Below are 22,414 nucleotides of genomic sequence, written 5' to 3'. Positions count from 1 at the left end.
ACACTTAAACTACATAAGATGGTTTGGCATATTACTACACTGTTCTAGTTGTTTATACAGGCTGGAGTCCCGTAAGGGTCCCCGCAAGGGAGGATGCAGGTTTTCATTTTACTTTTGCATATGGTGTTGCAAACTTAAGGAATTGACTTTAATAAAAATATAATGAATAAGAACAGTGTAATGTACGTTCTGGGATATCTCATCTGGAGTATGAGAATCTTAGAGATCCGGTCTTGGGGAGACTGTGAGGATACAAAAACTCTGTGTGCTGAAATTTGGTCCCCTGAACCCGATATTGAGGTTCTTTTTCCTGGCCACGGTTTTAGGGAGAGTCCGCCACTTTACCCGGGAGTGGTGTGTTTGACACAACTGTTGTTCATGGTACCAAGGAAGTGACACTTATGGGTGTGGGGTGTCCCTTGTGTCCTCGACATTAGATGTGGAGGTCTAATGTTCCGAAGGTGATTCGGTCGAGGGCTAAGTTGAAACCCAGTAATAAAATACAAATTGTGTGCTAAGATACCCTGAGAACCTACTTAACCTCGGGGATTGTACCCGTTTGGTGTATCCGTGGGCAACGGTAATTAAAAAGAGGAACTTAAATGGTATGCATTTAATAGGGCATGCATATGAAAAAGGAAGACCTTAAGGAAAGATAATAAATGAATCATGCATTGCTCATAAATCGTGCATATTCATGCTATGCATTAGAACATGCTTATGTTATCTGTTTCTTTAATTGCTATATGTATGATGGATACATGTTTAACTTCTAATGCATGTTAAATGCCCTGTTCTACTTGATTTGTAATTCATGGTATTGATTGGTGTTCTTTTATGCCTAATGAATGTACCATGGGGTATGAATACTTACTTGAATTATGTAATTATCATAATTGCATTTCACTGAATTGTTGCATGAAATCGTATATGTGGTTATGGGATATTTAAATGCTGTTATTGATGTTACTTGCCTGTTAGCTTTTGATAAATTGTTAACTGTTGTAGCGTAGTCCTTTAGTTATTCTTGTATGGGTTGAAAATCACATTCGGCACCCACACCACATACTTGACACATGATATACCTGAAAGAAAAATTACAGTAATTCCTACTTAGACAGTTGTAGTCTAATTCCTATAATTTTTCAGGTGAAGAGTTGAAGTTAGGAGCGACTGCGGGATGAGGCTTCGATCGGGATTTTGAATTTACTGTTCCAAGGATAGTGTGAGGACTCTGATCTTAATTTTCATTGATATTGAAATGAAAAGAATGTTTTAGTCTTGCTCCATCTGTAATGTTCTGGAATGCTTAGCCCTACAATATGGCTGTTTTCGCTGTATTGAAAAAAAAAATTCCTCAAAATTTGGGTTAAGATTTTGGGGCATTACACTTTTTATACTGCCACTCATGTGATAAATCGTCTCCCTATGCATATACTTGAAAATCAGTCTCCCTATTATGTTCTCTTTGGTGTACATCTCGATTACGATGAGCTACGAGTTTTTGGATGCACATGTTATGTATATATCCATAAATCCATGAGAACTAAATTTCAGAACAAAGCCTCTATATGCCAATTTGTAGGTTATGCAGATGAACACAAGGGTTACAAGTGCTATGATCCTGCCAGTAAAAAGATCAAAATCTCCAAAAATATTGTTTTTGATGAAAATAGTTTTCTGGAGAATAAAGCAAACAATCGTGAACATATTGACACAGTTGCTAATTGGTATGACCCATGGCTCAGTGCTAAACTTATTTCACACACTGCAAAACATAATACTTTGGATCTTGAAAGCATACATGATGAGACAACATCAGATAAGGTATTGAAAATAGAATGTTTGAGATACAAAGAAAATGTCTATACTAGGCGACCCAGAGAGCAAGCAAATGTACCTGCTGGAGAACACGTGGCATTGCCCAACGACAGAGAAGCACCAAGAAGATCAGGCAAGATAAGGCATCCTATTGAAAAATGGGTGAGTTATGATAACTTTTCTATGGATTTTCAGATCTTTCTATCCAAGATTGAAAAACACGCGGAACCACCTGGGTTTTGTCAAGCCATTCAATCCAACAAATGGATTGAAGCGATGAATGAGGAGATCGAGGCACTTCATGAGTGTCAAACATGGGAGATAGTTGGTCGCCCCCCAGATAAAAATGTTGTTGGCTCAAAATGGGTATATAAAACTAAATATAAACCGGATGGTAGCATCGAACGATACAAGACACGTATTGTTACCAAAGGTTTTACTCAAGAATATGGTCAAGATTATGATGAGACATTCAACCCAGTGATGAAAATAGAAACTATTCGTATTATTCTTGGCCTCGTTATTGAACATGGGTGGACCCTTAGTCAGCTTGATGTTAAAAATGCATTCCTTCATGGGGATCTAAAAGAAGAAGTCTACATGGAGCAACCTCAAAGTTATGCAGAGGGAGACCTAAAAGAATATATATGCAAGTTAACCAAAGCATTGTATGGTTTAAAACAAGCCTCCAGGTCATGGTTTGAAAGCTTCTCCTTAGAGATTCAGAACCACGGTTTCTTTCGCTCTCAACTGGATCATTCTCTATTCATATACAGGGATTGAACCACTATGGTTTTCTTACTTATATATATTGATGATATCGTGATCACTGGTAATGCTCTAGATCATATTCAATGAATTAAAACTTCACTAAGTATGCGGTTCAAGATGAAAGATCTTGGGGAACTGAGATATTTTCTTGGTGTAGAGGTGGACAGACAGGATGGAAAAATGTTATTAACTCAACACAAATACACTCTTGATCTTCTAGCCAAAGCATGAATGACAGATTGCAAACCACTGCCAACACCCAACGTTGTCAATAAAAAACTCAGTCTTTATGATGGTGAACTATATTCTGACGCAGGCAAATATCGTAGTTTAGTGGGCATGTTACAGTACCTCACCTTTACTAGACCAGACATTGTATATTCTGTAAATCAAGTATCTCAGTTCATGCATGAACCGAAAACTGGTCATATGGATGTCGTCAAACGCATTCTTCATTACTTAAAGGGCACGGTGGGGTGATGGACTTACATATGTACAATCTTTATGGGAAATACCAAAACATGACATATTGGCCTATACAGATGCAGACTGGGCAGGGGATCCAGATGAGAGAAGATCTGTTTCAGGATACTGTGTTTTTATTGGTAGAAACCTTGTCTCATAGAGTAACATAAAACAGAAGGCCATGGTGAGATCTAGCACAGAGGCAAAATATAGATCTATGGCTTCTACCATAGCAGAAGTGACCTGGATTAGGCATTTACTTACTGAGATGGGAGAGAATATCTCAAGTTCGACTCTCATGTGTGATAATAGAAGTGCTATACAAATTGCATTCAATCCTGTTCATCACAGTCGGACTAAGCATATTGAAATTGACCAACATTTCATCAGACAAAAGATAACGGACAAAGAGATTGAACCGGTTTATGTATCTTCAGAAGACCAAGTCGCTGATATATTCACAAAAGGTCTCACCAGTAACCGTTTTTGGTATTTGAAGAACAAGTTGACATGGTTCACTCCCATGCACAACTTGAGAGAGGGTATTAGAATATGGATCGGATAGAGGATCCATATCCGACACGAGTTTGTATATGGATGTAATATATATTACTTATACATGACAGTTTTGTCCATGTAAAAGAATTGTAAACCCTATTAATGTTAATGAAGGATTAGTGCAGCATAGCAGAAAAAGCTTCTGGCTGCCGATTCTAGCATAGCCGAGTTCTCTCTCTCCTCTTCGCCTCCGTTCCCTCTCGGTTTTCTCGACAAAGACTATCAATCAAGGGCAGTTTTCACAATCTGTGCATCTATTCTGGGTTCTTGCATAATGATCTATTTCATGTGTCACCTTTTGTAATCAATAATTAAGATCCTAGGTGATATCTTTAGTTTATCTAGATGTATTTATCTCAATATCTGCTTACGTTATGTGGCTGTGGTTTTTCTTCAATCTGCTATTTTTCTATTGCAGGAAATATCAGGTATACAGGCAGTCTTTGATCGGTTAATTTTAATGGTATATTTGTCACATACTCTACAATTGCTTTGTTAAAGCTTCATTATCTTGATGGATGCATCCTTCGTCTATGTGCTTCAAATGGTGCTATTTCTTTTTTCTTTCCTATGTCATGGGCTTTCAGGTTGTTGATGGCTTGCCAGCAGAGTTTGTACTAGGGAGAGATGGTTCCTCTCCTGCAGATTCCATGATGGAAGCAATGCCTTACACTCAAATTTTGCTCTCTAATAAGCATGCATTTGGGTTCCATGCAAAAGCAGCACCTCCAACAGTTACCATGCCTCGCTTGAAGGTGAAAGATCCTTTTCTGTTTTTTTGCCAATGGAGATCTTGTGAGTCTCTTTCTGGGACTTGCTTCATTTGTCTAATTAATGTGTGCAGGCACTGGTTTCTGGGGCCATTCCAGGATTTTTGGATGTGGCATTTAATTTCAACACTCAAGCTTTCAAAGATGATAATCTTCTTGGTTAGTTTATGCATAGCATATGACAATAGATTCATTTACCAAAAGCATAATTAATCAATTTATATTTACTTTTTGAATTTTCTGTGTTTGTACAGAACAGTTACAGAGAATAGGATGGAAAATCTTGATGTTTGGTGATGAGACATGGATCAGGTTGTTTCCAGGCTTGTTCACAAGATATGACGGCGTTAGCAGCTTCTATGTAAGTATTTTATGCCAACGACATATCTTGTCAAGTAGCACTGCACATGGGCCAAGCTCGAGATGAGCCTGGGTTGTTTGAGCTCAACTTGTTTGCCATGTTCGAGCTTAGCTTAAGCTTGAGCTGAGATTGACAGACTCTTTTAAGCTTGGCTGGGGTGAAGCTCAAGTCAGACTTGGTTCAGCTTGAGCTGATTAACCTTATTTAAGAGTAAAAAAACATTTGAAACTCTCTGGAGGGGGTGGGATTCATATCCACTGCCTCCTCCAAAGTCACCCAAACATCCTACTCATTAGGATAGGACATTTTTCTTTTGTCCAACAAAAAGTATATATGACCTAAATATATTAATTTACACATTTAATGAGCCTAATCAAGCCTACTTGAGCTTACCAGACTCTTTTTGTTTACACAAAATGTGCTTAGACTTGTGCTTGAGCTTAGCTCAATTATGTACATGAACAAGCCAGATCCGAGCTTGAGTAGCTCAACTCTTTCTTTCTTTTTCTTTTTTCTTTTTCTTTTTATTTTTGAGAAGCACCAGCTCAACTCATTCCCACTATTTGCTGTAATTTTAGAATTTATCTATGGGCTATAAGTTGTCATACAACTATTCATGTAATTAACATATTACTGTTTAAATTACTTGACTGATCATAGTTACCATCTCCTAGTCTGTCAAAATAGTTAGTTTGAGCCAGACCTAGGCCAACCGTAAGGAAAACCTGTTGGATATGGGCCCAGATTTGTGGAACTTTGCTCAAGCTATGACCTTAGGGTATTATGATAATTCAGGCCATTGGACTGTATTGGTTTCATGCCAATGGTGTTATTGTAATTTATTAGTGCTCTTTTGTTGTTTATAGTTTGCTTTATTATACATTTGGGATGCCTATGTGATGACACAATTATAATTAAGACTAATATTTATCCTTTTGTAACCACCCTAATTAGAGGTCATTATGTTAATAAAATCCTTGTGTGCAGACCTGAGTAGATAAGTGGGAAGCCTACTTCCCCGAAACTCGCTTCGGAAGCGTGATACTCCTCGCTTCCGAAACTTGATGAGAATGTCGATTCTCCCACACTTCTCTTATGCTTTTCACACACTTCATCTATTCTTATATGTTTTCTCACTCTACTTTTCATGTGTTTCCTCTCACGCTTCTCGCTCACTTTCATGTGTTTTCTCTAAATTGGCAATCATCATTTTTAGATTTTATTAAAAATTTAATTTTTATAATAAAAAATCATAAAATTTAAGAATAGTAACTTTTATTTTAGTTTTTATTTGTGTTTTATTTCTATTCCTATTCAATTCTTATGTTTCTTTGTTTTTATTCCTCGCTTCCTGCTTCCTATATATTTTAAAATGCATCGCTTCTGCTTCTCGTATCGTTTCCTCCTTCCGCTTCCTAGTCTAACAACCTTGGTGCAAACCTCACATATGAGGTCATTGGTGGCTCAAGGCTGTTTGTCCTTCAACATGATCCTATACACTTTTTTTTATCATGTGGAACTTGTTAGAATATCTTTTCTCTTATATATATATACATATATGTGTATTTTAGGAGTTTGTAATAGATAATACCCTTTAGGGGTATTTTGGTCATTTTATCTTATAATAGAGTCTGCCCATTAGGGCTAACTGTCATCTCATGTTTATTTTTTTATATTTTCTTATTTCTGTTTTTTTTGTATTTAGTTCGTATTATCAAGGGCACTTTTGTCCTTGACAATATGACTGTTGGGGGCTCCCCAACTGGTTAGAAATCAAACTTTTGCCCGAAAAAGAAAAGAGAAGATGGAAGAGATGAAAAGAGAATGACCTTTATGGGGCCATCATTTGAGAAAGGTGGCATAGATCAAGGCTCCAAACGTATTGGAGACATGTCTCTTGCTCAACTTATGGAAGTTCTACAACCACTATATGTATTTATATAGTTATATATGTATATATATCTATATTTATAATTATATAATTTGTATTGCTCATTAGGGGCATTTTGGTCTTTTTTATTCTTATAAGTGCTGTCCATTAGGAAACAATTTTCTTTTGTATTTATTTTTTCTTTATTTAACTTTTATATCTTTTAATTATTGTATGAGGGTTCTATGGTCAAAAGACCATAGTCATTGGGAGCAATCCCAACGATCATATTTATGACCGTTGGGAGCTCCCAATGACTCTATTGGGAGCTCCCCAAGATCCCCACTTGTATATAAAGGGGCTGTTTGCTCCATTTTGTATTCCATGCTTTTGCTAAGCATGTTAGTGATCAATACATTAATATTGTTTATCTCTTTGTGTTCTTGTTAAGCTCTTTAAAGGTTTTGTATGCACAAATGTGCTTGTGTAGTGCCATAGAGCATTTGCATTGTCCCATAGTGCATTTGCATTGTCTCATCGTGGACTTGTGTATGTGTTTGTGCACATTATATTTCTTGTTTCTGCTTGTTTCATTACATGATATTAGAGCCATAGTGTTCTTGGACCTTTGAAGAGTGACCATCACGTGATCCTGTTTGTGGGATCGTAGTGATTGTGATACTCAAAAGAACTTGATTCACTACAATTTTTTCTCTTCTAATCTTTCTTATGTAGCACGATTCTAAGATTGATTTATCTTTCAAATTAAATGAATCAAACTACATGATGTGGGCCTTCGCCATAGAGATAGCCACGAGACAGCAACCACTGACCCCGCACACTCTTGCCGCACAAGAAAATGGAAGGCCATTCTTCGCCTATCAGTTTGTTCGCGACAAACACAAGCAGAATGAGTTGGTGAAGGCATTCTTACACAAGGCAGCAAAGAGAATGAAGAAGTGAGCGGACAAACATCGTCGGCCCGCTGGGTTCCAAGTTGGGGACCAAGTGTTGGTAAAGTTATGTTGTAATAACTGTAATTTTTCTTGATTAAATACATGAATAATACAATTTTTTTTTTAGTTTGGGCCTGGAATCCCAGTTTCAGATCCAGGGTCTATAAAGGGTCCATATATACGTATAATATCATATATATATATTAGAAAAAAATAATAATAATATAATAAGTATATATTAAATACTTATATATATATAAGTTAATGAATGGATCCACAGTTGAATCCATCTGGATCCAACCTGCGGATCCATATATCGGGCGAGCTGTGGATCCGCATCACTGGTAAGTCTCAGATCCAACTCACGGTTGGATCCCAGGTCTCAGACCCGAACCCAGACCGCGCCTCGCATACGTAAGGTATAAAAAAAAATTAAATGTTAAAGGGTTCAGTCGCTACAAGGCTGAACCCGATAATGGAAAGATGGGGGAAGGCATTAGGGTTCAAAACCCTAACGCTGTGCGAAATCACATTGGGGTGTGCGCAGCTACCGGGAGTAAGCTCCTCCCTTTTCGGGCACCCTCCTACAAAAGGGGGTCCTCGAACCCCCTTTCTCCCACTCTCCTCTCCTCTCCTCTCCTCGTTCTCCTTCTCTCTGTCTCTCCCATCTTTTCTCCCTCCCTCTCGAACCCTTTGCGGCGGCAGCCACCATCACCATCACCGGAGCTGATGACCTTCCACCCGCGGCAGTCACCTCCTCCTCCTCTCGCCAGAAAAGGTAGGAACCCTGTACCTTCCCTTTCGGGTATAGCATGGGTCTCGTATGGGGTGTGGGTTGTTCGAAACCCCAAATCGGTCGAATTGGGGGTTCAAATTACCGGGGTAGCCTAAACCTTATGCCCGTGCCTCGGATTTTATCATGGATCGAGGCCATTGAAAAACCCCAAATCTATGATTTGGGGGTTTTTCAGTTTTTTCGAGGCATAGGGTTATTCCAGGGGTTGTCGGAAACTCCAAATCGACATATTTGGGGATTCCGACTGCCAGGAACCCTATATATATAGGATTTCGTTTGATGAGAATCCCAAATCGCCCAATGAAGAACATAAGGGGGGTTTCGATTTGTGCTATGTGTGAGTTTCAGGTTTCTAATTAAGGCAGATTTGGGGGATTTTTGAGTCTTAAGAATGGGGGGTTTCAGTATGCTGTTGAGAAGCTAGGGTTGAGAGGGTTGTCAGACACCCCAAGTCTATCGATTTGGGGATTCCGGCTGCCAGGGAGTATAAAAAAAAGAAAATTGGAAACATCTTCTGTACAAGGCCGGTTTGGTTGCCTCGACAACCACAACAGTTCCTGGTGGAGTTGGTTCAATGGCGAATGCCATGCTTTGGTCTCACACACTAGATTCAGCAAAAAGGATCCCCAAATTTCAAAAAATGAGATATCGTTGGTTGTGAGGCTGAATCTCATAGGTAGAAATGCTTATGTTTTCTTTTGTGGAAAAATTTTGGTTTCATCTGATGAAGCCTTGATTTTCATCTGACATATAAGTGTCTCTACATGCTTAAACTCTGTGTGGATCCTTTGATCTAAATGGCTGAAATGTTATGTTAATGCAGTTGAGATTTAACTGTTATACCTGTGATTCCTGTGTGATCATTCACAATTTATTGATATACTTGTTTATTCACATCATATTTTCTACCTGCCTCGTTACTCTAGATTTGCTAAAGGGGCTGGGTCTTCCTTTTCATATGCTCTCTCAATATCGACTCTAATTAGATATGCTGCGATCTAAGAGGCTTTTTCCTTATAATTTGAAGAAGGTTGGCTGTGATTTTTAGTTAGGACTCTTATGCTTTCTCAATATAAATCGTACTCAAACATGTGATTTTCAGTAATATCTGTGTGACACCATTACCTCTATGGGTTCTTGAATAGCTTCTGCCTGGGTTGTCAGTCTTACCAAGTCATTAGAAAATAAACACTTATTGTGAAAGGCTGTGCCAATATCAAGTGTCCTACACACGTGCACTCAGATACACACCTACACACCAGTCACCTCACCTTCTCTTCCCCGTGTTCGGCAGACACCCCGACGACCCCCGCTTGAGCCGTTCCTCGCCATCGGCATCCCTGAGCTTTTCCCAAGCATCGATTTTGAGGTACGGGTTCATTCTTTTGAATCATGTGAGAAATGAAATACCGATTTGATTTTCATGCAATATTTAGTGCAAATCCATGGTTAAAGAGTGATTCTATGTGTTCACTCTAGATTACATGGATGAGGATCCATTGATCCTCTTTTATATGAGTGTTTTCGGTTCTTTACACATAAAAATTCTGTGTATGGGTTTTTTATACAAAAACGGACTCATATTTGGTTATGATCAAGATTTATTTTTGTTTGTTATGATCAAGATTTATGCTTGTATATATATACCTTAATCTGCATTTTCTGTTCTTGAATTTGGTTCATGCTGGATATAGTTTGAATGACTTGATCGATGCTTATAAAACTGTTTTTTTAGGCATAGTTAAGATCAATGCTTAGGTGATGATTAGGTTTGCAAAATTGTTTTCAAGTTCATTGACTCAACAAATTGCATATGGCTATATACAAATTTTCATATGAAAAGTGTTCATGTTATCCCCTGGTTTACATGTGTTGAAGATTTAGTTAATTTTTCTTTCCACGCATGTGAATGTATGGACATGTGCATGTATTGAAAATATGGATCATGAAAGTTTATTGTTGCACTCGCATGCTTATATACTTGTATGCCTGTTTTGCTAGAGGTGAATCAAGGAAAAAATGATATTTCTATTGTGCTTAGAATCAACATGTTATGCTTGATTAAGACATTAGTGTAAGGTTGCTTGCATATGCATGCGCATACATGGAATTGATGTATTTTGGCACGTACCTCATGGCGTGCGTGTTTACATATTTTAATTGGAACTGGTTCATGAATAAAAGTATGCATTTGACTTGAGTATGCATCCGAATTGAACAAAGACATGCTTATCAATGTTTTTGTGGCATACATATGATACATGTTTGCATTTCTGAATATACATATAACTTTCCAAAATGTGTAGTGTGCATGTATTTTGGTTCTAGAGACATGTCAAGATTTGGAATTATTTATATGCTTTGACTTGATGTGACGTGCTTAAGCATCATACTATATGAAGTTTGTTTCAAATGCATGTGCATACATGCATTGATGTGTGTTTCGCATGTACATAAATGCATGAGTTGTTCACTTGGCCCAATTGAGATGATTCATGAGTGAATGCATGTATGTGGAATGATTTTGTAAAGGCACATGCACATGAATGGTGAACACATGCATATGAATGTGACATATCATGCACATGGTTAGATTGACATATTTAAATATGCATTTGGAAGCATGATTGCAAGTTGTTATGGTTTTTGCGTATGATGCATCGATGGTCTAAATGAATCATCACAGGCTTGGAGAGCCTTGAGCTTTGGTTGCTCTTTCTTTAACTGTTTAAATGTAACGCCCCAAAAATTCAAGCTTGCGAACTTTTCAGAAAACAGGCAAAAGACTAGAAAAAATCTCTTTCCTTTCAGAGTTTGTTTATGAAATCAGCGGAAGACTATTCTTTTGTTAAATTCAGAAAGGCAAACTGACAACCTTGGGCACGTTAGCTAAAAAACCCAAAACTCACAATCCATATTACTTGGAAAATACTTGGAAAAACCACTTTCATTAAAAGAAGTTCTTAAATAGTACAAAATTCGGATATCCTAAAGAATATCCGTTACAAAACCTAAAATGTTGAGGATGCGAGCTAAGAGCAGGAAAAAGGAAGTCTTGAAGCCATCTCACAATCACGCCATCACCTGTACCCATAGAATGGGTTAGTTTCGCGAAAAACTAGTAGGTGCATAAGAGAAACTACAAAAAACTGAATTAAGTACATTTAATTCAGCATGCTAAGCAGTTTAAAGCAGATATGCAGTTAAACAGTTCATAGCAGGTAAGAAGTGCAAAACAGGTAAGCAGTTCATAGTAGGTAAGCAGTGCAAAACAGGTAAACAATTCAAGACAGGTAAGCAGGGCATCTGTCAACACGCAGCATGACGATTCATTTGATCGTAAGCTGTAAACTACCGCGCAACTAGCAAGTCTCTATGACCCATCGACCAGTGTGAACAGACTTTATGTTTCGATATTACTTGCCTGCGGGTACGCGCAACCAAAACGTAGAAACAACTGAGACTAGTTCGGGCGTCTGTTATTGTATGTATTTTAAATAATCCGAATAACTAGTGGAGTCCGCTCCTAAGGGGACGACTATAGCTGAGAGAGGATTCCCTAAAGACAGGTAAGTGACAACGGATGCATCCAACTTCTGCAGAAGTTCATAGGATCTACCACCTAAGATAATGTCTGGTAGTCCCTTCCCCTAACTTTAATGATTGTGGAGGTCGGATCTTTGCCCGTTGGGTGGTTGTTAACAACCTGTCCATTGGAGTTTTGTACCGATCCATCCTCTCCCTTAACAGAAACACAAGGGCGAATGAGCACGTTAAATATTATTAACCGACTACTCATTCTATATTCTCTGGTCTTTTGACCAGATGAGCATCTTGCCTATGAAGGCAATCCCATTTTTAATGTGTTTACAACATTATGCATTTAGCACTGTTTGAGGTCGCACGACCATCTCATCCGATCATCGTAGTACTAGCGTATAGTGCACGACTACAAGTACTCTAGGATGAAAGGGGTATAACTCATCAATAGGAGCCTCAACAGAAGTGTTTCACAAAGATGTAATGTTTCTCAAACTTTACTTTTGACATTCTTTATCTTTTGAAACAGCCAACAGCTTGTGCCAACATTTGGCATGCGATTTTCTAGAATCTCATCCGCTATCGTGGTATCTACAAGCCTCGCATGACTCGATACCGGCCTCGATATACGGGATACGGGTTTCTCCACAAAACCCCCGCTAAGAAGTGCGCTCAAGTCTACTTTGTAGGACTGCTTGCTCGTAAAACCAGGATCCTTGCGAGGTATCCCTTTCCTGAAACGAAGGTGTATCGTTAAGCCCCCGGCTCAACTCTTATTGCAAGAGGGAGAGTGGTAAAAGCCTCTTGCATCCTGCACAAGGATGCCTGATAGAACATGCAATGAGCGAAAACCTGAGCATCATCTGCAATGGCAAGGCATTAACGAAATATTTGCAAAAGCAAGAGCCTAGGCGCAAAGCGCGACGGCAAAGTAAAGACTGTAAGTAGGAGTGCAAACGCAAAGCCTGGGCGCAAAGCGCGACAACAAAGTAAAGACTGTAAGCAGGAGTTCAAACGCATAGCCTGGGCGCAAAGCGCGACGACAAAGTAAAGACCCAAAGCAGAAATGCGTAAGCGAAGCCTAGGCGCAATGCACGACGGTGAAATGAAGACATGACAGAAATTAAAGGACAAGGATTGCGAAACCACGTCCTTGAGTTAAATGCATACTCATATATATATATTTATTTAATTTTCCTTTTTAGTTAATTAAAGTCGATTCAATTGTCCAAGTCCTCTGTGCGATCTTCCCCTACCTCAGGGTATCGCGAGAAGGTAGTCGCCTGCAAGCGTAAGAGATTGCCGATTCGGTTCGCGGGGCACGAACGTGCTCTGTTGCACAATTGCAAATATGCGATATTAGCGAACAAGCAAAAAAACAAGGAGAAGTCTCAGCTTCTCTGCAATGCAAGGCAGGGATCAACAGTCCTTGCTGACTTAAAAAATACCGGGGCAGAGTCTAACGACCCATGCTGCCCAAAAGAATAGGTGTAGGGGCCATCGGCCCCTGCCGGACTTTAGAGAGAAAGGCAGGGGCCTTTGGCCCCTGTTGGGTTTTCAAGAAGAGGGGTAGGAGCCGAAGGCTCCTGCTGGATTTAAAAGAAGGGCAGGGGCCATCGGCCCCTGCTGCAAAGGTAAAAAGGGCAGGGGCCATCGGCCCCTGCTGGAAAAGACGAAGCGCAGGGCCGATGGCCCCTGTCGAAATAATAAAAAGGACAAGGGTCGATGGCTCCGACTGAAACAAATAAAAGGGCAGGGGGAGAGAGGCGCAGGGGCCAATGGCCCCCTTGCGGCCATTTGGGAGAGGAGGCAGGGTCTAATGGCCCCTGTCAGCTTGCTTGATAGAGAAACAAGACAGGGGTCAAAGCCCCCCTATCGGTTTCTTAGAGGAACAGGGGGCAAAGCCCCCCTGTCAACCATAGGTGACGGCAGGGGGCTTCAACCCCCTGTCAACCAACCAAGGACAGTGGCAGGGGAGAGAGACCCCTGTTAGAAAATGACATATATATGTATATACTTGAATATATATATATATATTTATATATATATATATATATATATATATATATATATATACATACTTTTCGTAATACAAGAGTATGTATATGTATATATATATGTATATAACTATATATTTAAAGTATATACTTATATTCTTGTAATACTTTTTTATTTATTTATTTTTGTAATTTTATTTCTTTCTTATTTTTTGTCTTTTTGTCAAACAGTTATAATTGACTAGAGTTGTTGGACTGTCAAAACAGCCAACAACCTTTTTGCCAGGTTCTGTCAAACAGTCAAAATGTTGACTGTTTGAATAGAGCTGTTGGGCTACTCCCAACAACTCTAATTAGAGCTGTTGGGAGTAGCCCAACAACTATTTTAATAGCTCCTCTCATGTAACCTCTCTATAAATAAGGGCATGCTGCCCATTGTAATTGATATACAAAGGTAGAGGGTTTTACCTCTTACATATTCAGATTCAAGTGCATTTATGCACTATTCTTATGTTTGTGCTGTGGAGCATTTTGTATGCTATTTTGGTTTACCATATTGGATGAATGTATGTTTTGTCAAGTTGTTTGTAGACTTGATTGTGTGAAAGACTCTTTACATGGTATCAGAGCTTGGTGTATGATCAACCGTGCATTGGTGAGCTGCCTCGTAAAGCGTGCCTTCTTTCTTTCGTGATTGGTGGTTCCTTTTTTTCTTTGGATTCATCATGGGTGAATTTTTTCCGCACAATACAAGCAACTCCAACTTCATTCCGCCATTCAAACTTGAAGGAAACAACTATAACATTTGGGCGGGACACTTGGAGACATTCATCAAGGGTCAAGGTTTGTGGGGATTTGTAAGAGGTACTATTCTTGAACCCACTCCCAAAATTACATTAGGTGAAAATGACGTTGAGACTAGTCTTGAAGAAAAAAACAAAGCCATGGAAGAATACTACAAAAAATTAGATGAATGGGAAATGAAAAATGTCAAAATTCTTTCATGGATGCTTAGTGGAGTTGAGACAAAAATTGCCTCAAACCTTTTGTGTTACAAAAAGACAAATGAAGCATGGGAATATCTTAGAGGTATGTTTACCGAAAAAGATATGGCTCACAAGTATTATCTCCAAGAAAAAGTTAGAAACATTAAACAAGGAGATAAGAATATAAGAGATTATTTTATGGAGTTATCTTCCATTTGGACCCAACTTGCCCAATTTGAACCCAAATGGGAAGGAAAGTGTATAGAAATGCGGAGAGTTCAAGTTGAAGAAGAGAGACTTTTCGCTTTTCTCTATGGCTTGAGACCCGAGTTTGAACAAACAAGGGCCTCCTTGCTATCATCTTCATCACCTCCTCCTATTCATGAGATTCTCACTAAACTTAGTGGAGAAGAGACTAGGCTAAACATGAGTAAAAATGTTAGTGTGCTTGCTACTTCTAGCAATGGTCAAGAAGAGTATTGCGCACTTGCCGCATCAAAACCAGGACACTATATCAAGCCATATAAACCTCCTCATTTTAATAAGAATCGAGGAGAATCAAAAATCATTTGCCATAATTGTAATGAGCCCGGTCATATTAGGCCTCAATGTCCTAGATACAAATATAGGCCTCAAGAAAAGCGTGTTGCAGCTACACCATCAAAACAAGATGAAGATACTTTGAATCTCAAAGACCTCACCAAATCATTATCTCAATTGACAGAGGCATTACAACCACTGCTTAAAGGATCTACCTCAGGAGCGGCCATTGCAACCTCTTCTACTCCTGGTATGTGCTCTTGACTTCTTGATTCGGGAGCTTCTTTTCATATGACCCCACATAGATCTATACTATCCGAATGTCAACCTAATTCAAATGCATCATTTGTTTCCACTGCCGATGGTACTGCCTTGGAAATAGAGGGTGTTGGAATTTTTAAAAATGATTTGTCAAAACATAACAACTTTTATATTCCGAAAATAAGACTTATACCAAAACTTCATCTTAATCTACTTTCTGTTTCTCAAATCTCGGATCATGGATGTGATGTCATTTTCTCATCAAGTAAATGTTGGGTGCAGGATCGCCAGTCCGAGAAATTGATTGGGGAAGGTTTTAGGCAAGGAGATCTCTATTATATGGATTTCCTTTGTATTCCAAAGGAATCATTTTGCAACACTGCCCAAACAAAAGACATACGGACTTGGCATCATAGACTTGGGCATCCAAATATAAGAAAATTAAATTTTGTACCTATTACCAAGAATCTTTGTAAAGATAATTTTGAATGCAAAGAATGTTTACTTGGTAAAATGACAGTCTTGCCTTATGGTCAAATAACTTTTTACTCCTCAATGCCTTTTGAATTAGTTCATTCGGATGTATGGGGTCCTGCTCCTGTAGCCTCTAAAGGCGGATTCTCCTACTATGTTGTGTTTATTGATGACTTCACTAGATATTGTTGGATTTACTTTCTTAAGTATAAATCAGATGTATTTGCAACCTTCAAAACATTCCATAACATGATTAAAAATCAATTTGAAAGTAAACTCAAAATTCTCAGAACTGACTCTGAAGGAGAATACTTGTCAAATGATTTTAAACAATTTTTAGAAAATGAAGGAATTTTACATTAAAGATCATGTCCTAGAACCCCACAACAAAATGGAGTTTCAAAAAGGAAACACAGACATATTATGGAAACTACAAGAACTCTTCTTATTGCTAAAAATGTTCCAAAAAATCTTTGGGCTGAAGCTGCATTAACCTCAGTATATCTTATAAATAGGATGCCTTCCAAAACTTTATCTAATGAAATTCCTTTTAAAAAATTATTCAAATATCAACCTGACTATCAAAGACTGAGAATCTTTGGTTGCAAATGTTATGTTTTGAATGATAAAGGAGATAAACTATCTTCTAAAGCTATTTCCTGTGCGTTCATTGGTTATTCAGAAACACAAAAAGGATTTAAATGTTATGATACCAAAAATGATAAACTTCTCATTTCAAGGAATGTTAATTTTGTTGAAAATGAAAGTGGATTTGAAGAAAACATGTCGGAAGACATAAACTCTGATTATTCTTTCTTGTTCAAACTATTGTCTAATGATGAAAATATTTATGTAGAACCTCTTATTGAAAATAGAACAATAGTTGAACCAATAGTATACACTAGAAGAAATCGAAATGCATTCAATGAAGGTGTAAATCAAAGTAATCATGAAGCATCAGAAATTCCTTCAGAACAAACCACTATTCGTAGATCAGAACGAACCTCAAGAATCCCAAATAAATTTGTGTCTTATGATTCATTCTCTCCTAAACATAGAGCATGTCTTATAGCTATCCACTCATATTTTGAACCCTCATGTTACAATGAAGCAAAAAATTTACCTGAATGGATAAAAGCTATGCACATAGAATTAGAAGCTCTTAAAGATGCTAATACTTGGGAAATTCTGAATTTATCTATAGGAAAAAAGACAATAGGTTGTAGATGGGTTTTTAAAGTAAAAACCAAAAGTGATGGATCCTTGGAAAGGCATAAAGCCAGATTAGTTGCCAAAGGATATTCTCAAGAATACGGAGTAGATTACGAAGAAACTTTTGCTCCAGTTGCCAGGATGACCACTGTTCGAATGCTTGTAGCTATTTCAGCTATTAAAAATTGGAATATATTTCAAATGGATGTTAAAAATGCATTTTTAAATGGGAATCTCAATGAGGAAGTATATATGGATATTCCACCTGGATTAATAATTCCTTCAGGTAAAGTGCTTAAATTAAAAAAGGCATTATATGGCCTCAAACAAGCACCTAAAGCTTGGTTTGATACTTTTAACAATGTTATTACAAGGTATGGTTTTAAACCATGCTATACTGATACAGCTTTGTTTATCAAGAACTCTTCTGCTGGTATTATAATTTTACTTTTATATGTTGATGATATGTTAATTACAGGTAGTGACAAGGAGGGAATCAAGAAAGTAAAACAATTTTTGAAAAATTCTTTTGAAATGACAGATCTTGGGTTTCTAACATACTTTCTTGGTATAGAAGTTTCATACTCTAACCGAGGATACATATTGTCACAAACAAAGTTTGCTTCAGATATTATTGACAGGTCAGGACTTTCAGATGATAAAGTTGTTGATACTCCAGAGATTGTTGGAATGAAAATGCGAGCCGATGATGGAGTTCCTTTGGACAATCCAACTCCCTTCAGACAGCTAGTGGGATCTCTTATGTATTTAAGTATTACAAGACCAGACATAGCCCATGCTGTACATATAGCCAGTCAATTTCAACATGCTCCAACATCAGCTCATATGAGTGCAGTCATGAGAATTATTAAATACATCAGAGGCACTATAAATAAGGGAGTCTTTCTGTCCTCTTCTTCTTCCTTAGATCTTATTGCATATTCTGATGCTGATTGGGGAGGAGATCCAAATAACAGGCGCTCAACAACTGGTTTTTGTATATTTCTAGGTGAATCTTTGATTTCATGGAGGTGCAAGAAACAACAAAAGGTGTCATTATCATCTACATAAGCTGAATATAGAGCAATGACAACTACTACTATGGAAGTCGTGTGGCTCAAACAACTGATTTCAGATATGGGGATTCACCTTCAGAATCCTACAAGATTGTGCTGTGACAATAAGAGTTCGATATACATTGCTCGAAATCATACATTTCATGAAAGAACTAAGCATATAGAGATGGATTGCCATTTTGTTCGTGAAGAATATTTGAAGAAGACTATTGATCTTCCCTATGTGACATCAGAATATCAACTTGCTGACAAACTTTCGGTGATTTCACCATAAGTTTGAGGGAGACTGTTAGAAAATGACATATATATGTATATACTTGAATATATATATATATATTTATATATATATATATATTTATATATATATATATACATACTTTTCGTAATACAAGAGTATGTATATGTATATATATATATGTATATAACTATATATTTAAAGTATATACTTATATTCTTGTAATACTTTTTTATTTATTTATTTTTGTAATTTTATTTCTTTCTTATTTTTTGTCTTTTTGTCAAACAGTCATAATTGACTAGAGCTGTTGGACTGTCAAAACAGCCAACAGCCTTTTTGTCAGGTTCTGTCAAACAATCAAAATGTTGACTGTTTGAATAGAGCTGTTGGGCTACTCCCAACGGCTCTAATTAGAGCTGTTGGGAGTAGCCCAACAGCTATCCCAACAACTATTTTAATAGCTCCTCTCATGTAACCTCTCTATAAATAAGGGCATGCTGCCCATTGTAATTGATATACAAAGGTAGAGGGTTTTACCTCTTACATATTCAGATTCAAGTGCATTTATGCACTATTCTTATGTTTGTGCTGTGGAGCATTTTGTATGCTATTTTGGTTTACCATATTGGATGAATGTATGTTTTGTCAAGTTGTTTGTAGACTTGATTGTGTGAAAGAGTCTTTACAACCCCCTGTCGGCAAAACAAGAGGGATAGGGGGAGCGAAGCCCCCTGTCGACAAGGCAAACGACAGGGGGGCGGAGCCCCTGTCGATGAGCCAAACGAGAAGGAAGAGAGGGGGAGAGGAGAGAAAACATGAGAAAAAGAGAGGAGCCGTACCTGGTGGTCGTCGACGGCGTCAAAGGGAGTCGCCGGTGGTGGTGGTTCGTTGGCGGTCGCCTGCATCGCTCCCGACAGTAGGAGAGTCGAGAGAGATACAGGGAGGAGACGAGAGAGAATCGGGGGGCGAAAAATGCAGAGAGTGATGAGAGAGAGTCGGTGAGGGAGAGAGTCGAGGGAGCGAGAGGGTGAGAGAGAAGAGACGAGAGAGCAAAGAGGGGAAATGGGGGGTTTCGAGAACCTCCCCCCCCTTTGCCTCGCTGTCTGAAACAGACCTGAGGGAGGCGGTGCCTCCATTGGGTCTGGGTCGGATCCGGATCTGACCCAAATCCAAGTTAGATTTATTTTTTTTCCTTCGGATTTTACATTAAATGCATCACAAAAATCACATTTATATTATGGTTTTAATTGCGCTGTTCTATTGTTGCCATGGGTGGTAGACTGTGAAGAGCTGCACATGTTGATTTGCGAGCTTATGGTTACATGTTGATTTGTAAACTTATATTATTAATTTTGCATGTTGATTTGCAAATGTAAAACAGATGAATTAATAACAAGATAAAAAGAAAGTAAATAATAATGTAATTTATGTTTTCTTGATGTCTCTTCTTTAATGTGAGAATCTTGAATATTACGGTTTTGGGAAAACTGTGAGGATACAAAAACTTCGTGTGCGTTGTTGTTGCCCCTGAACCCGATATTGAGGTTCTTCTCCTGACCACGGTTTTAGGGAGTGTCCGTCACTTTGCCTGGGGGTGGTGTATAGACATAACTGTTGTTTTGTTATACCAAGAAAAGTGACACTTGTGGATGCTGATGTTCCAGGTGTCCTCGATATTAAATGTTGTTTTCTAATGTTTCGATGGATGATGCTGTTTTCTAATATCGGTCGAGGACTAAGTTTGGAACCCAGTAATAAAATACAAATTGTGTGTTAAGTTATCCTAGAAACCTAACTTGACCTCGGGAATTGTACCCGTTTGGTGTATCCGCGGGTAATGATAATTAAAAAGAGAAACTTAAATTGTATGCATTTAATAGGACATGCATATGGAAAAAAAGAAACTTTAATGAAGGTTACTAAAATGTTCATGCATTGCACATAAATCATGCATATTCCTGCTATGCATTAGAACATGCATATGTTATCTGTCCTCTTAATTGTTACATTTTGGTGGATGCATAATGTTTAATCTCTAAAGTCTTGCTTACTTAAATTGTGATTTCTGCTATTGCTTAAATGATTCTTCATGATTAGAAATTGTTCCTTATTGCATGAATGCTTAAATTGAATTATGTAATTGTCATCATTGCATTCCTCTAAATTATTGCATGAAATCTTATCTGTATTCTTTAACTCACTTGTTTCATTAGAAGTACCTGTGCTCAGGATTTCGGTTCTGACACCCTACTTTTATGGTTTTTCGCAACCGCAGGTGATCAGTGAAGCGACTGGTTTCTGGGAGGGTTACGAGTGTCACATTATTGCTGAACGTTTCACAGAGGGACAACGTGGCTCAGTTTTTCGTTATTTATTTTTATGTTATTTAAATAACTCTGATATATATCTTGCAATTAGGGTTTCAACATTCTTTCTTTCATGATTAATAAATAATGAATTGCTATAGGTTGGGATGATAAGTGTAAGCTCTATTGTGGTTGGTTGTTTTACCCAATTGGGAGTGAAACTGTAAAGACCTCGGGTTTCTGAGAATGTTTCCGCATTTGTTAAAAAAAAAATTCGCATTTTCAAGGGGTATGAGTTTGGGTTGTTACATATATCCTGGTCGCACAGGCATCTTCCACGGGCGGCACCGCGGACTGCTCAGAAAGTATGAAAGAGATTTTTTAATAGAATGATATAGTTATTGACTGTCATCCTTATTTCTTAAAAGGTTTCTCTTAACCCCATCAATTTATCAGTATTTTACACGACTGCATATATCACTCAACGACTATCCATACCACTTCTTACTTCCCACTCTTTGAATCCTCAAAATTTGAAATGACTGTTTTTCATACTAATTTCCACTTTCCAATCCCGCTTTGGCAACTATGGTCAGAACACATTCATATTGGTTGTCACTTTATGCATGAGAAGGTTGAAAAATGAAGAGTTAAAAATAGAATGTGTAAGGTCTAAGTGTTAAAATGTAAACTGTAATATATATATATATATATTATTTAATATTATTATATTTTCTTTTATTATTTTCTTTTTCTATTTTTCTTTATTTTCTTTTTTAGCATCTAGTTCAATAGAAACTAGATATTTGATCCAGTCAAGTTCCTGTTGGAACTTGACTGTGCAAATAGCTGTTGGACTGTAGTCCAACAGCTATAATAAATGCTGTTGGACTATAGTCCAACAACTATAATAATAAATGTTGTTGGACTGTAGTCCAACAACTATATTAAGAGACGTTGGAATCCAACGTCTCTTTTGGAGAGCTCAAAATGAGCTCTCCTCTCTCTCCCATTTTTTTGTATATATAGGGGTGAACCCCTTCAATGTAAATAACCATGCTTCTTAAGCATTTTGTTCATGAATAAAGTATTATTTATTTTTCAAGTGTTCTTCCTTTTATACCCTTTCAAGGGTCATGCTTGTAGTGTCTCCAATAGACACTTGTTTGTGAGTTATTTGTGCATTTGTTGAAGACCACCATTTCATTACATGGTATCAGAGCTACGAAATCCTTAGATCTTGAAGTGCTTCCGCCTCGATTTCCATGCCACATTTACAAAAGGTGTTTCATCACCTTGTTCTTTGCTCAAGAAGATTTGTTTGAAGAAAGGCGAACTTGTGCTACAAAAAATTTTGGTTTTGTATCCTCTCTTATTCCTTTGTCTACTCTTTTTCTTTTCTTTTTATTTTTCTCT

General features: G+C 37.8%; 1 protein-coding gene across 2 annotated transcripts in view; it reads left to right on the top strand.

Annotated features, from left to right (window-relative positions):
* The window catches only part of LOC149816501 (Alkaline-phosphatase-like family protein), a 169,919-nt gene that overhangs the window by 4,109 nt on the left and 143,396 nt on the right, over window positions 1–22,414 (top strand). The window contains exons 3-6 of one of the 2 annotated variants that reach the window (XM_089986596.1): window positions 4,034–4,078; window positions 4,203–4,370; window positions 4,460–4,544; window positions 4,640–4,746. In XM_089986596.1, the coding sequence (XP_089842722.1) occupies window positions 4,034–4,078; window positions 4,203–4,370; window positions 4,460–4,544; window positions 4,640–4,746 (405 nt within the window). Of the gene's footprint in view, window positions 1–4,033; window positions 4,079–4,202; window positions 4,371–4,459; window positions 4,545–4,639; window positions 4,747–22,414 lie in introns of those variants that run through there. The other variant, XM_089986595.1, reaches the window with a different exon arrangement.

Source organism: Nuphar pumila, chromosome 14, assembly GCF_984573655.1.
Source record: "Nuphar pumila chromosome 14, dmNupPumi1.hap1.1, whole genome shotgun sequence".
NCBI lineage: Eukaryota > Viridiplantae > Streptophyta > Magnoliopsida > Nymphaeales > Nymphaeaceae > Nuphar > Nuphar pumila.
This window is presented reverse-complemented; position numbering and strand designations above follow the sequence as displayed.